This window comes from Nicotiana sylvestris, chromosome 5 (assembly GCF_000393655.2).
Source record: "Nicotiana sylvestris chromosome 5, ASM39365v2, whole genome shotgun sequence".
NCBI lineage: Eukaryota > Viridiplantae > Streptophyta > Magnoliopsida > Solanales > Solanaceae > Nicotiana > Nicotiana sylvestris.
The window spans coordinates 150148605-150162970 of record NC_091061.1 but is presented as its reverse complement, the minus strand read 5'-3'; the positions used below and the strand labels follow the sequence as shown (position 1 = coordinate 150162970).

The window sequence follows — 14366 nt, the reverse complement described above, 5'->3', positions numbered from 1 at the left end:
TTATTTGGGCCAACAATTTCGCAAATGCCATATTACAAGTTGACAATAAGCACATATATGACCATCTTGTAGATGCGTCTATCAAGACCATAAAATACTTGAATGGTCCACATGGATGGTGTATAGGCCCACATATATCACTTTGTATACGTTCCAGAAATGCAGGGGATTCAATCCCAACTTTTAGCTGATGTTGGTTTAATAACCAATTTTCCTTGAGAACAAGCAGCACATGAGAATTCCTTAAATTAAAGAATCTTCTTGTTCTTCAATGTGTGCTCATTTGAATTCTCTATTATTCTGCACACCATGTTAGAACCGGGATGGCCCAACCGGTCATGCCAAATGATAAAATCATTAGAAGTAGTAAACCTTTTGTTTACTATGGCATGTGATTCAACCACATCAATGTTTGTGTGGTACAATCCAGAAGAAAATGCGGGCAATTTTTCGTGCACATATCTTTTACCCACTTTTATTGTAGTAACATAAAGGTATTCAACCTTTCCTTCGTTTGATGTCTCAACATGGTAGCCATTTTGACGAATAGCTTTGAAACTCAACAAGTTTCTTTGAGACTTACTATAATACAATGCATTATCAATAGTTAACATCTTTCCTCCGGGTAATAATAAGGCCGCTCTTCCAGAGCCCTCAATCAACTTTGTATTATCGGATATTGTATTAACATAGGCCTTTTTCATAACCAAATAAGAAAAAAAATTCTTTTCTCTTAATATTGTGTGAGTTGTAGCACTATCCAAAAGATATAAATCTTCATTACTCATCTTGGATCCAATTGAAGACTGAAGAATTTTAATTTCTTCATTAAAAAAATACATCATGAGAAATACGGAACAACTAATATCACCAACGACAACATAAAACAACTTAAGTACTACTTGAAAATAAAAACAACTTCAGACGAGACAAAAACACCAAAAATAAAAATAACAACATAATTGCATTCCTCAGTAAAATGATCAAACATTAGTTTTGATCTCCAAATAAGTCTTCAACTTCCAAATGAGTAATATCATCGAGGCCTTGAAAATCATCATCATTCAAAGCAAGATTTGCCTTGGCATTGTCATCATTTTTGTTTGAAGGCCCTGCCTCAAAATCATTTTTAAAGGCCAAATGTGACTCCACTGGAGCATCAATAGAAGATGCTCCAACATTATTTGTCTTTCTTTTAAAGGAGTTTTGATAAAGCCTGACAAAATGCTCAAGTGCACGTCATTCAATTTTCCAATGACCTTTCATGCCACAGCGGTGGCAGTTACCGTTTTTGCCTCGTGAAGGATTGTTTTGAGAACTCATATTATTTTCTCGTTTGCCATGACCACCACGATGACGACTATTATATCGTCTCTTACCATTGCCATGCCCACGTACATTCATATGGCCATGATTATTATTTTGTCTTTTTTCAGACTTATCACGTCTAGCTGTCATATTCGCTTCAGGAAGCGGAGCTGACCCTGTGGGACGAGCTTCATGATTTTTCAGCAAAAGGGTATTATGTTGCTCAGCCACCAGAAGGCATGAGATCAATTCAGAATACTTTTTAAAATCCCTTTCACGGTATTGCTGCTGTAATACCATATTTGAGGCATGAAATGTCATAAGAGTCTTTTTCAGTAAATCCTCACCATTCATAACTTCCCCACATAATTTCAATTGGGAAGTTATTCGAAATACAGCAGAGTTATACTCACTTACGGTCTTAAAATCTTGCAACCATAAGTGCATCCACTCATATCGAGCCCTTGGCAATACCATAGCCTTAAGGTGATCATACCTTTCCTTCAGTCTAGTCCACAATTCAAGTGGATCTTTCACTGTTAAATATTCAACCTTCATCCAAATGATGACGAAGGAAAATCATGGCCTTTGCTTTGTCCTGGCTTGATGCCTCATTACCATGAGTAATGGTGTTACCAAGTCCTTTAGCAGCTTAGTGAATCTCGGCATCGAGAACTCATGATAGATAGTTCTTTCCAGAAATATCAAGTGCCACAAACTCAAGCTTTAACAAGTTCGACATAGTGAAGACTATCAAAGAAGATAAATAATTAGAAATTATTAGGATAATAGCGTAAAGAAACAATTACACTAAACTCTTCTGATTCTGTATGATATTTAGGTGAAAAATACCAATCCAAAATGAATGATAATGGTATATTCGTCTATACGTCTATTGTTCCCAATGTACTGGATAATGAAATTTTATTAGCTCCTCTTAGCTATGAGATTATTACTAGGAATATTTACTATAACGTCATGAGATTCATGATTATTTCTGTTTTCCATTGTGTTAGAAGGATTATTTCTATTTTCCAAAAGATTTACACTTTTGTTCATCGATCTTTGTCAGTACTATATTCATGAATAAAAAAAATGATGTTCAAGTTTATATTATGATGAAACATCACAAGAAAAATAAATAAATAAATAAATAAATAAAGGAACCAGTATTCATTTGGCGGAATATACTCATATGTATATCTGGAAAAAAACTAAAGAATTATTAGGCTTGATAATTTTGACAGAAAATCATAGAGATATACCTCGTAAGAAGTGGAGTTCAACCTTGAGATTAGAGACTTCGTGCTGATAACGTATTATAAAATAAAGGCAATTTAGTAAAACATGAATAAGAAATAAAAGCAATTTAGTAAAACATGAACAAAAATATAGATAGAGAAAAGGAAGAGATTTTCTTCTTCAATTGTGTGTATTTTCCTATCTATTACAAAACCTTTATATAGGCATAAAAAGTGAAGAAAATATATCATGGAATATGTCATTGAACATACAAAATATGTCATTGAATATGTCATTAAGCATTTGAGAGGAAAATCATGGAAGAAAAGTAGACATCCATCATAATGTGATATTTATCATAACAATGCCTCCTTTTTAAGGATTTTTGTTATACTTATGTAAGAGGGTTTCTACCCAAAGTTGAGTGGATGAGTGAAAGAGCCGCCAGGAGAGGCTGGCTAATAGAGCATTATATTTTTTAGCTCCAGTCGCTGAATGCCTAGACCTCCTAATAATTTTGGGGTCGTTATTTTTTTTCAATTTACTAAGTGAATTTTTCTTTTTAGAGGAGTAGTACCCCAAAGAAAGTTACGCATGTATTGCTCCATTTTATGAATAATTGAATTAGGAATTGCAATATGTTGCATGATATGATTGGCAAATTAGTAAGGGTCGATTTTATAAGGGTTGTTCTTCCTGCTAAGGAAAGGAAATTTATTTTCCATCCTGCAAGTCTTGCTTTAAAGTTGTCTAGGAGGAATTGAAAATCTGATTTAGTAGGTCATTTTTGAAACATTAGGAAGCCCAAATATTTGCCAAAGGTGGTGCCTTCATTCATGCTAAAGCAAGAGAGGATGTAATTTTTAGTCGCAATAGTACAATTCCTTGAGAAAAAGATTTTTGATTTTTGGAAGTTTATAGTTTGGCTTGATAGAGTGGTAAAATTATTAAGAGTGTCAATGATATTGTGACAACTTGTGTTAGTTACTTTAGAAAGAAGAATGATATCGTCTGCAAAGAAATAAGTATGATAATTGAGGGCCATTTTGTGACAATTGTATGGGTTTCCATAGTAGGTAATTGTCACACCTCCTTTTTACATACCCGCAATGGCGCAAGGGAGTATTTTCCAATTAAAGGACAATCGGAACGGGATTGGTTTATTAATTTCAGAGTCGCCATTTGGGAAATTTGGGGTGTCCCAAGTCACCAATTTTAATCCCGAATCGAGGAAAAGAATGACTCCATATTACAGTCTGCATACCAGAAATCCGGATAAGGAATTCTGTTAACCCGGGAGAAGGTGTTAGGCATTCCCGAGTTCCGTGGTTCTAGCACGGTCGCTCAACTGTTATATTCGGCTTGATTATCTGATTTTATACAAGTGTGAACTTATGTGCAAAATTTAACTTTTAACCGCTTTTATCATTTACTGTTTTTATCAAGAATTGCAACGTTGTGAAAATGTATCTCGAACCGCGTTACAATCAATGTACCCGTGGTCGTCGACACACTTTGACTCCGTTGAGATTTGGATTTGGGTCACATCAATGTGCACCCGAGTTTAAGGAAATTAAATTATTAAAGGCGCGCCTAAAGCGACTAGCGTATTTATTTTGGGTAGGACCGTGGAATTTTACTAAACGGTCCATCCCGAAGCCTAAACAATTTTTAAAGCAATATTTATTGAGGGCCCCGCAATTTGTATTTTTATTTGGCGAGGCTCACCTCGTTCTTTATTTCTAATGAATTTGCAACGTCATGGACATGCATCTCGAACCACGTCACAGTCAATGTACCCGTGATTAGAGAGGCATTTCGAATCCGTCGAGATTTGGATTTGGGTCACATAAATGTGCACCCGAGTTTAAGAAGGTAAAGTTTATTAAAGCGTATCCTAAAGAGACTAACGTGTTGTCATTTTAGGAAGGTTGTGAGATTTGCTAAACAACCCGTCCGGGAAACTAAATGCTTCAATGATTTACATTTAACAAGGGCCCCGCATCTGCGTGTTTTGTTTATTTTCATCGAGGCTCATCTCGTTCTTATTTTAAAAGGATATCCTATAGCAACTACGTTTCTTGTCGTGTTCGTCTCTATCAATTGAAAACGGTAGACAGTCCTAATTAATTACATGATTGCGAGTTTACTTATAACAGGATTTAAAATGCTTTTACAGAATAATAAAATGTGACTGCGATTATGGACAACTAATCGAACATTATGGGCCCAAACCTAGCTCATGCGAGATGGGCCAGACTTGGGCCACTATTTATCCGATACGGGCCTGCTTGGTCTGTTTCGATCTGGGCTCGACCTTCATGAGGTTGAGGCCCTGAACTGGTTCTTTGTTCTGAAAATGAGTTATCAATTTATATGAGACAATTTGACAGAAGGGAAAGAACTTAACTAATAGTGGATAGTTTTCATACTTGGCCTACATTAGAGAATATACTACACCATCAAACTAAGTCTAAGATACAACTTATTGCAATGGGAATATTTTCATCTAACAGCATACATATACGAACTAGCATTCACTAACCTACATTGATATACTAAGCATGTAGGCTACTTCTATTGTCCAAACGAAAATGTAACTATTATATACTACATGACATTTAATACAACAGTCCATGTATATATAAAAACAATCTGCAGGTCTTCTCTTTTGCATTCATGCTCAAACTTTCAAATTACATTGGTGGTATTAATCGTGTACCTGGTAAGGAAAGGAAAGGAAGAAGGAGAGTAGTCAGTTGAGTAGTATGCAATAAGCAACAACAACAACAACCAAACAGCAACAACACAGCAGCAAACCAACAACCACAAATGTTCTCCACAGTCCACAGACAAACATCAACAGTTTCCAGAACAAAGAGAACCCACAGATGGTAGAGCCCCAAACAAACAATCCCAGAAAAGAGTAGTGAAGCAACAAAAATAACAGAGTATTCAATGCAGCAACACCAGCAGTTCAACAATCACAAACAGCTCAATCAGGGCAAACATCAGAACTTGGCCAAGACAGCTTGACCAATATGAATTCTTCTGTAGTTTTCAGACAGTGTTTGGTTATAGTGTTTCTGGAAATTTCCTTATATTTTTCAGTTTTCTTCAGCTCACAAGACCTCTCTCAAGACTAAAATTTTTCAGCCCCTTTTAAGTTCTGAAATGGCCTATTTATAAGCCAAACAACCAGTGCAGTCAAGCTGCCTGGATTCTGCCAATTTGCAGACTGCCCATACCCTTTAAACCCATGCCTAAGCATCTTTTGATGCCAGCCATTTGTTCCCCACGCCTGGCTTATTCTTTAATCAAGAGTTATGGGCTCATTTTAGTATTCATTTTAAACCCCATACTCTTGTGTCTTGTTCCCCATTGGTATTAGTTTAATCCCAAATTAGTACCCTACTTGTCAGCTCATTTAAACTAATCATTTTTGTTCTTTTCAAACCCCAGACTACCCCTGTTAAACCCTGATTATTACTGCCCTAAACCCATCATAGCATCAGGGCATTTTGAACTTCTAAAAGTTCAATTTCAGAATTGCCCTAGCCTGATTCTTTTAATTGTTTACAACGCAGTTACAAACTAGCATTCACAGATAATGTCCAACATTCAATTCACAATACAGGTTCGTTCAGTCATGTGAGGTTGTACGCATTAGCATATCTGAACATTCAGTCGTAGGAAGTTAATCGACGACATTTATCAAGTCGACTATACTAATTACAACAGGTAACAATCAGTCGTTCATATAAACAATACGTACATGGACCCAAAGGGCTTCGGACAACTTTTGTGCAATTATTGGGAACCTATATGAATTATTTATGCGACGACTATCCTAATCGAACATGTATATCACAGAATACGTTCAAAACATACACAGAAAACAATCGACCAAATAAAAGGTCTTTACAAGGACGGAAGAAATTAAGAAAAGTATCAGAAAATACCGAACAAACACAACAGAACATGCTAACAGACCCAATCACATTCAAATAAAACAAAAACAGAAAAGGAAAACTTACAAAAAAAATGTTCAAAGCGGCCGACCCTATTCCGAATTAGATTTGACCATTTGAGGCCAAACAAACTCTAATCAGGGTGTTCTCAACCGAGAACACCTTGGTTAAGGTCTATTAGACCTCAAACCCTCTATGAAGCAGGTCGGATTCCTCAGGCTCTTGTGTTCTAAGGTTCAGATTCTCAGATTTGAGTTTTTAGGAGTTGTGGGTAGATTCGGACCAAACCAAGCTTGGTTTGGTCACGAGGAGGTCTGGGGACTGTCTAGTGGGAATCTGGGGTGGTTTGGTATAGATCGAGTTTCGTCTCGAATCTTCAAATCCAGATTCGAGACGATGGAAGGTGATTCGAGGTACAGGGTTAGTAGATTCGTGTTCAAGGTGGTTGGATGTTTCAGGGGTGTGAAGGGGGTGGTCACCGGCGTTCATGCCGCCGGGTTCTGGTGAAAGGGAAACTAGGGCGGCTGCTAGGGTTTGGGGGTTTCACGGCTTGGGGAAGGAGATGAGTGAAGGGTGGGGTTCGGATAGGGGGCGTGGAGTGTGAGGGAAAGCTTATATACGGAGTAGGGGATTGGATCTGAGCCGTTAGATCAGATGATCTCAATGGCTTGGATCTGATGGTGAGGGGTGAGACGAGGTCGTTTGATATTAAAACGGGGTCGTTTGGTTTAAGTGAGGGGTTGGGCTGAACCGGTAGCTGGGTCGGGTTTGGAAACGGGTTGCTGAAGGGGGGTCCTGGGCCGTTGGATTGGCCTGGATGGACGGCTCAGATCAAACGCCTTTATACGGCGTCGTTTGGGGATGAGCCTGGGCAGGCCTGATTTGGACTGGACTTGAGTGCTTGGTTTGGGCCTGTTTTTTGTTTCATTTTTGGGCCCAAACCGATTTTCAACTCTTTTCTTTTTGTTTTCTAATTTTTTTTTAAAAAAATAACAAAATAATAATAAAACAAATGAAATTAAAACAACAACAATGTAGCACTTCAACATAATTATCACACCAAATTAAAATGTTTAAGTAAGTTAAATCACAACCTAGAACGGACGATGCACATATATATTTTTTGCATTTTCTTTTAATGACACATATTTTTTTGTATTTTGTTTGATAATGATTAAATGCGAAATGGACAGACCCACAAATGACTAACAACACATGTCACGGAAAACTCAAAAATTGTACAGTGAAGTCATTTGTCACTATTTTTATTTTCTTTTGGAGCAATTGTCCGTGAAGCAAAAATCACGTGCTTACAGCTGCCCCTCTTTGCACGAAGACACGAAGGGTTTTCGCGCAAAGATATAGCAGGTGATTTTTGCTCGTCCGAGTACTCCGTGTGAAGCATTTTTTGAAAATGATTTGACCGAACCTTTGCTTCAAAGGTTTCCTACATATCCTGGGCTGAACAGGAATCGGGTCAATGTAGTTCGGGAAAATTTTGGTAGCTGGGACTACCGTGTGACTGTAGTGCTTGTTGTTGTCGTGCGCTGCTGCATGCCGCTGCAGGATGCTACCGCTCGCCGATCTCTTTATTACATTGTTCTGAAAGGAAAAACAAGAAGCTAAGATAGACTATGGATCATGAGGTCTCATCTATCTTCAACTTGTTCTTATTGCCTTGCTTTCTTGTCGGCCAACGCTTTCCTCCGATGCCTTTATTTTGTGGACTTGGGGGATGATACTGGTCCTTCGCCTTTTCTGAATGCCAGTTTTCATCACTACGCTTGATCTGCTGGGGACATGCCCCTCTTCTTTAAACCTTTCAATGGTTCCTTTAGTGGTATGGCTTTCTTCATTAAAATTGTTATGTTGGGCATGCTGTAACGTTCCCAAACTGCTTCTTTTGAGACGCGTTCCTTTTTCCTTTTGAATTGCGCGCTTGCCTTTGCAAACTTCTGCTTCTTGGTGCTGGGGATTTTATTGTTTCCTGCTTGGGGGTCTCTGTTGTAACCTTCCGCCTTCAGGTGGGGTTACTGATTCCAAAATCTAAAGCTGAAAAGTATTCCCGAATTTTACTGGTGGGCGACCTAGAACTTAAATGTATTCCCGCATTATACTGGTGGGCGACCTCGAACTTAAAAGTATTCCCGCATTTTACTGGTGGGCGACCTAGAACTTAAATGTATTCCCGCATTTTACTGGTGGGTGACCTAGAACTTAAAAGTATTCCCGCATTTTACTGGTGGGCGACCTAGAACTTAAAAGTATTCCCGCATTTTACTGGTGGGCGACCTAGAACTTAAATATATTCCCGCATTTTACTGGTGGGCGACCTAGAACTTAAAAGTATTCCCGCATTTTACTGGTGGGCGACCTAGAACTTAAAAGTATTCCCGCATTTTACTGGTGGGCGACCTAGAACTTAAAAGTATTGAAGTTGTTTCCCCGTTCTTCCGAGAAAATTTTCGACAATTGGCAGAAAATTTTCTGCCCCGATTTTTGGTGATTTCCCTGGCGTTGCGTTTTGCTGCCATTATCAATCCTTTGTTTTCCTGCAGCAGACAAAAGGATTTAGTTAGTTTTAATCGTGGTGGTAGAGGGTGCCTTTCCGGTGGATGATTTTTCCTCTCTTCCCCTTTTCTTGCTCTATGTCCCCATAATTGGTTGGTGGGCAAAATTGCCTGCTGGGGGTCTCTAGCCTGCTGGGGATTGGTTTTCAATTTATCCCCTTTTCTGCTTTCTCTTTAAGCACTTGCGGTGGGAGTCTTCTTTTACTCCCGAATCCACTCCCTTTAGGAGCTTACTTCCTCCAAAACTGCAGGGCACGATCACTGCATTGCCTGGGACCGGCCTTTAAGACTGTTTGTGTTATCCTGCATTGGACGAATTCCCCTTCGGTCTCTGGTAGTAAGCTTTGAAAAATCCTTTTCAAGACGACTTTTAGGAAGAGAAATAAAAGATAGAAAAAGGAGAAAATCTTTCTGAACCAATATTTGGTGGGAGAAGAAACTCAGAAGAACTTATCTGGAGGACATGACTGGTTCCCGTGATCATGATGTGCACCATAGATTCCCGACCCAGTCTATTTGTATCAATCGATTTGCCCGATGGTCTGACTTGCTGGGGATGATAAATGAGTGTCCATTTTGTTGCGCATGTGGTAGCTTTTGTTGATCTGTCTTGTCGCCTCATAGTGCCCTTCGAGGGGTTTTCACTAATGAGACTCTCTCTTTTCTCTCATCTCCCGGCGCCTTATGGTGCCTGTGAAGGTTTTCACCAATAAGACTCTCTCATTTCATATCCCTCATCTTACGTCGCCTCTCGGTGCCTGTGAAGGTTTTCACCGATAAGACTCTCTCATTTTATTTCTTTCGAGGAATCGGGGTGTTGTAGATACGACCCTCTCTTCTGGAGATTCCTTTGACCATCAATTCATTCCCAGTCTTACGATCCTCTTATTTGCTGGGGATCGGTGTATTATTCTCGGCCTTATTTGCCTGACTTGGCATCTCTTGGACATTGATCGGGAGGTCTTTTGGACGTTGATGTTGGTTTTGGTGTGGGGTTAAAGAAAGGCTATAAAAATGAAAATAATTTGATGGGTGATGTGCTACAACTTTTGGAATCAAACCTTTGTTGGAACTTAAAACATAACCTCTGCCCCAGTTTTCTTGCTTGGGGAATTTATTTTTTTACACTTATGTTGCGCTATGTGCGTTACGCACACTGCGCCTATTATGCACACTATGTACATTATGCATCCTATATTCACTATGATGCACACTATGACCGAGCCGTGAGGCGCCTACGTATCCTCTTCGAGGAATCAGGTCAAACGTAGTTCCCACGGTTTTGTATTTCTTATGATTTTTATCTTCCTTTTTCTTTTTCCTTCTTTTCATTTTTCTTTTTCTTTTCTTTTAGTGATTCCAAAAGAGGGGTATGAAAGAATAACTTAAGGCTCAAAAGGGGGAAGCAAGGGTTAAAAAGTGTTTGGATAGAAGAAAGAATTGCCTCCGTCATCTCATTATCCAATAAATGCCAAATACAAACAAATAAACCAAAAATTGCCATAATTAAAGAAATTACGCATAATATCTCTTGACTGCATCTGAATTGATAGCCATGTCGACACATCTACCTTCGACATCTGTCAAACACAAAGCACCGTTGGACAATACTCTGGTCACGATATAAGGCCCTTGCCAATTTGGGGCGAATTTGCCTTTTGCCTCGACCTGATGTGGGAGGATCTTCTTCAATACCTGCTGCCCTACTTCAAACTTCCTGGGGCGCACCTTCTTATTATATGTTCTTGCCATTCTCTTCTGGTACAGCTGACCATGGCACACTGCTGCCAATCTTTTCTCATCTATCAGGCTCAACTGTTCCAATCGAGCTTTGACCCATTCATCATCATTAATCCCGGCTTCAGCGACAATCCGGAGGGACGGAATTTCGACCTCTGCTGGTATTACGGCCTCGGTTCTGTACACTAACAAATAAGGAGTTGTACCTATAGAAGTCCGGACGGTAGTGCGGTAACCTAACAGAGCAAAGGGTAATCTCTCGTGCCATTGTCTGGACCCTTCCACCATCTTTCGCAATATCTTCTTGATGTTCTTATTGGCTGCTTCGACCGCTCCATTTGCCTTGGGACGATATGGGGTGGAATTGCGGTGTGTAATCTTGAATTGTTAGCATACCTCTCTTATCAAGCTGCTATTAAGATTCGCACCGTTATCCGTGATGATCACTTTTGGGATCCCAAATCTGCAGATGATATGGGAGTGAACAAAGTCCACCACTGCCTTTTTGGTTACCGACTTGAAGGTTTTAGCCTCAACCCATTTGGTGAAGTAATCAATGGTCACTAGAATGAATCTATGGCCGTTGGATGCTGCTGGTTCGATAGGTCCAATGACATCCATGCCCCATGCTACAAACGGCCAGGGTGCTGACATCGTATGTAACTCTGTTGGCGGAGAATGAATCAGATCTCCATGTATCTGGCACTGATGGCATTTCCTCACGAAAGTGATACAGTCGTGTTCCATGGTGAGCCAATAACACCCTGTTCGAAGGATCTTTCTTGCCAATACATATCCGCTCATGTGTGGCCCACAAACTCCAGCATGTACCTCTGCCATAACCGTCGTTGCTTGACTGGCATCTATGCATCTCAACAATCCCAAATCCGGGGTTCTTTTGTACAATACTCCTCCGCTGAGGAAGAAACCATTCGACAAACGCCGAAGGGCTCTTTTTTGGTCTCCAGAGGCATGTTCTGGATATATCCCCATTCTGAGGTATTCCTTGATATCATGAAACCAGGGTTCGCCATCTGCTTCTTCTTCTATGGCATTGCAGTAAGCGTGCTGATCACGGACCTGGATGTGCAGAGGATCAACATACATTTTGTCAGGGTGGTGCAGCATTGATGCTAAGGTGGCCAAGGCATCCGCAACCTCATTGTGAACTCTCGGGATATGTTTGAACTTCACCGATCGAAATCGCTTGCTCAGATCATGCAAGCATTGTCGGTATGGTATGAGCTTTAGATCTCGTGTTTCCCATTCACCCTGAATTTGATGTACCAAGAGGTCCGAGTCTCCCAAGACCAAGACGTCTTGGACATCCATGTCAGTAGCCAAGTGCAGACCCAGAATGCAAGCCTCATACTCGGCCATATTGTTGGTGCAATAGAAGCGTAGTTGAGCCGTAACAGGATAATGCCGTCCTATTTCAGAAATGAGTACTGCTCCTATTCCAACCCCTTTCGCGTTTGCAGCTCCATCGAAGAAAAGCTTCCAACCCGGTTCCTCAGGTAATTCCAACTCATTTGTATGCATTACCTCTTCGTCAGGAAAATACGTTCTTAAAGGCTCGTATTTTTCATCAACGGGATTCTCTGCCAAATGGTCTGCCAGCGCCTGGGCTTTCATGGCCGTCCTCGTTACATAGACGATATCAAACTCTGTGAGCAGAATTTGCCATTTTGCCAACCTTCCCGTGGGCATAGGTTTCTGAAAGATATACTTCAATGGGTCCAAACGGGATATGAGATAAGTAGTATACGAAGACAGGTAGTGCTTCAACTTCTGAGCTACCCAAGTTAGGGCGCAACATGTTTTCTCGAGTTGAGTGTACTTGACCTCATGTACTGTGAATTTCTTGCTAAGATAGTAGATGGCCTGCTCCTTCCTTCCTGTGTCGTCATGTTGCCCCAGCACACAACCAAATGAATTTTCCAGGACCGTCAGATAAAGAATTAAGGGCTTCCCTGGCTTAGGTGGGACCAATACGGGTGGATTAGACAGATACCCTTTGATTTGGTCGAAGGCCTCCTGACACTCTGCCGTCCAACCTACCGCGGCATCCTTTCTCAGCAACCGAAATATGGGCTCACAAGTTGCTGTGAGTTGGGCGATGAACCTGCTGATGTAATTGAGTCTACCCAGCAAACTCATTACCTCTGTTTTGTTCCTTGGCGGTGGCAAATCTCGGATGGATTCAATTTTGGATGGGTCTAACTCAATCCCCCGTCGACTGACGATGAATCCTAGCAGCTTTCCTGATGGAACCCCGAATGCGCATTTGGCCGGGTTGAGCTTGATATCATACCTTCGGAGTCTTTGGAAAAATCTCCTTAGGTCTGCTACATGGTCCTCCTGACGCCAAGATTTGATGATCACATCATCGACGTACACCTCGATTTCTTTGTGTATCATGTCATGAAACACAGCAGTCATTGCTCGCATGTACGTTGCCCCGGCGTTCTTTAACCCGAATGGCATTACCCGATAGCAGTAGGTTCCCCATGGCGTAATAAACGCTGTCTTTTTCCGCATCCTCCTCGTCCATTAGGATCTGATGATAACCCGCATAGCAATCTACAAAGGATCCGATCTCGCGCCCAGCGCAATTATCGATCAAGATATGGATGTTGGGCAATGGAAAATTGTCCTTGGGACTTGCTTTGTTGAGGTTGCGGTAGTCGACGCACACCCTGATTTTTCCATCCTTCTTTGGGACTGGTACCACATTGGCCAACCACTCGGGATATCGAGTGACCCGAATGACCTTCGCCTGCAACTGCTTAATCACCTCTTCTTTACACTCATTTCTGTTTTAAATTTCCTTAGTTTTTGCTTGACCGGAGGGTATGCCGGGTCAGTGGGCAATTTGTGAACCACTAAATTGGTGCTTAATCCAGGCATATCGTCATATGACCATGCAAAAACATCTTTGAATTCCATGAGGGTTTTGATCAATTCTTCTCTGACATTCGGCTCAATGTGGATGCTAATTTTGGTCTCTTGGACGTTATCAGCGTCTCCTAGATTCACAGCCTCAGTGTCATTTAGGTTAGGCTTGGGTTTCTCTTCAAATTGGCACAGTTCTCGGTTTATCTCTTCGAAGGCTTCACCTTCGTCACATTCAGATTCATCGTCACAAACGACCTCTTGCATCATTGAGTCGGATTCAGATTGATTTATTAGACTAGGTCGAAGATCCGCTGTGCATGCCATGTCATTAGAACCAGTAAAAAGAGAACTGTTCAGAAAGAAAAAGAACAAAACAAAATTAAAATGGGACAAAAGAAAAGAACTTTATTAAACTTGCGGGATAAAAGGGTTCACACTTTTACAAAAACGAAAGTAAAATTTGGATTACACCCTTGAATAATCCGAACAAACAAACAAACAAAAACATAAATCAAAGCCTACTACCAAGACTCCCCTCGGACAGGAAGAGGAGTAACTGTCCAATTGTTGGTCTTGGCCTCAGGCCCCACAAACTGTATCTCTGTTTCGCTGGATCCTTCTCCAGCTTCCACCATAC

At 40.6% G+C, this 14366-nt stretch overlaps 1 protein-coding gene across 1 annotated transcript; it reads right to left on the bottom strand.

Moving 5' to 3' along the window:
- Nucleotides 1–990: 990 nt before the first annotated feature.
- On the bottom strand, nucleotides 991–1866 carry LOC138869491 (uncharacterized). Its single transcript, XM_070147111.1, has 2 exons — nucleotides 1260–1866; nucleotides 991–1151 (listed from the first exon to the last, which is right to left on the bottom strand). The coding sequence occupies exons 1-2, from the start codon at nucleotides 1864–1866 to the stop codon at nucleotides 991–993; spliced, it is 768 nt and encodes a 255-aa protein (XP_070003212.1).
- Between the last annotated feature and the right edge of the window lie 12500 nt (nucleotides 1867–14366).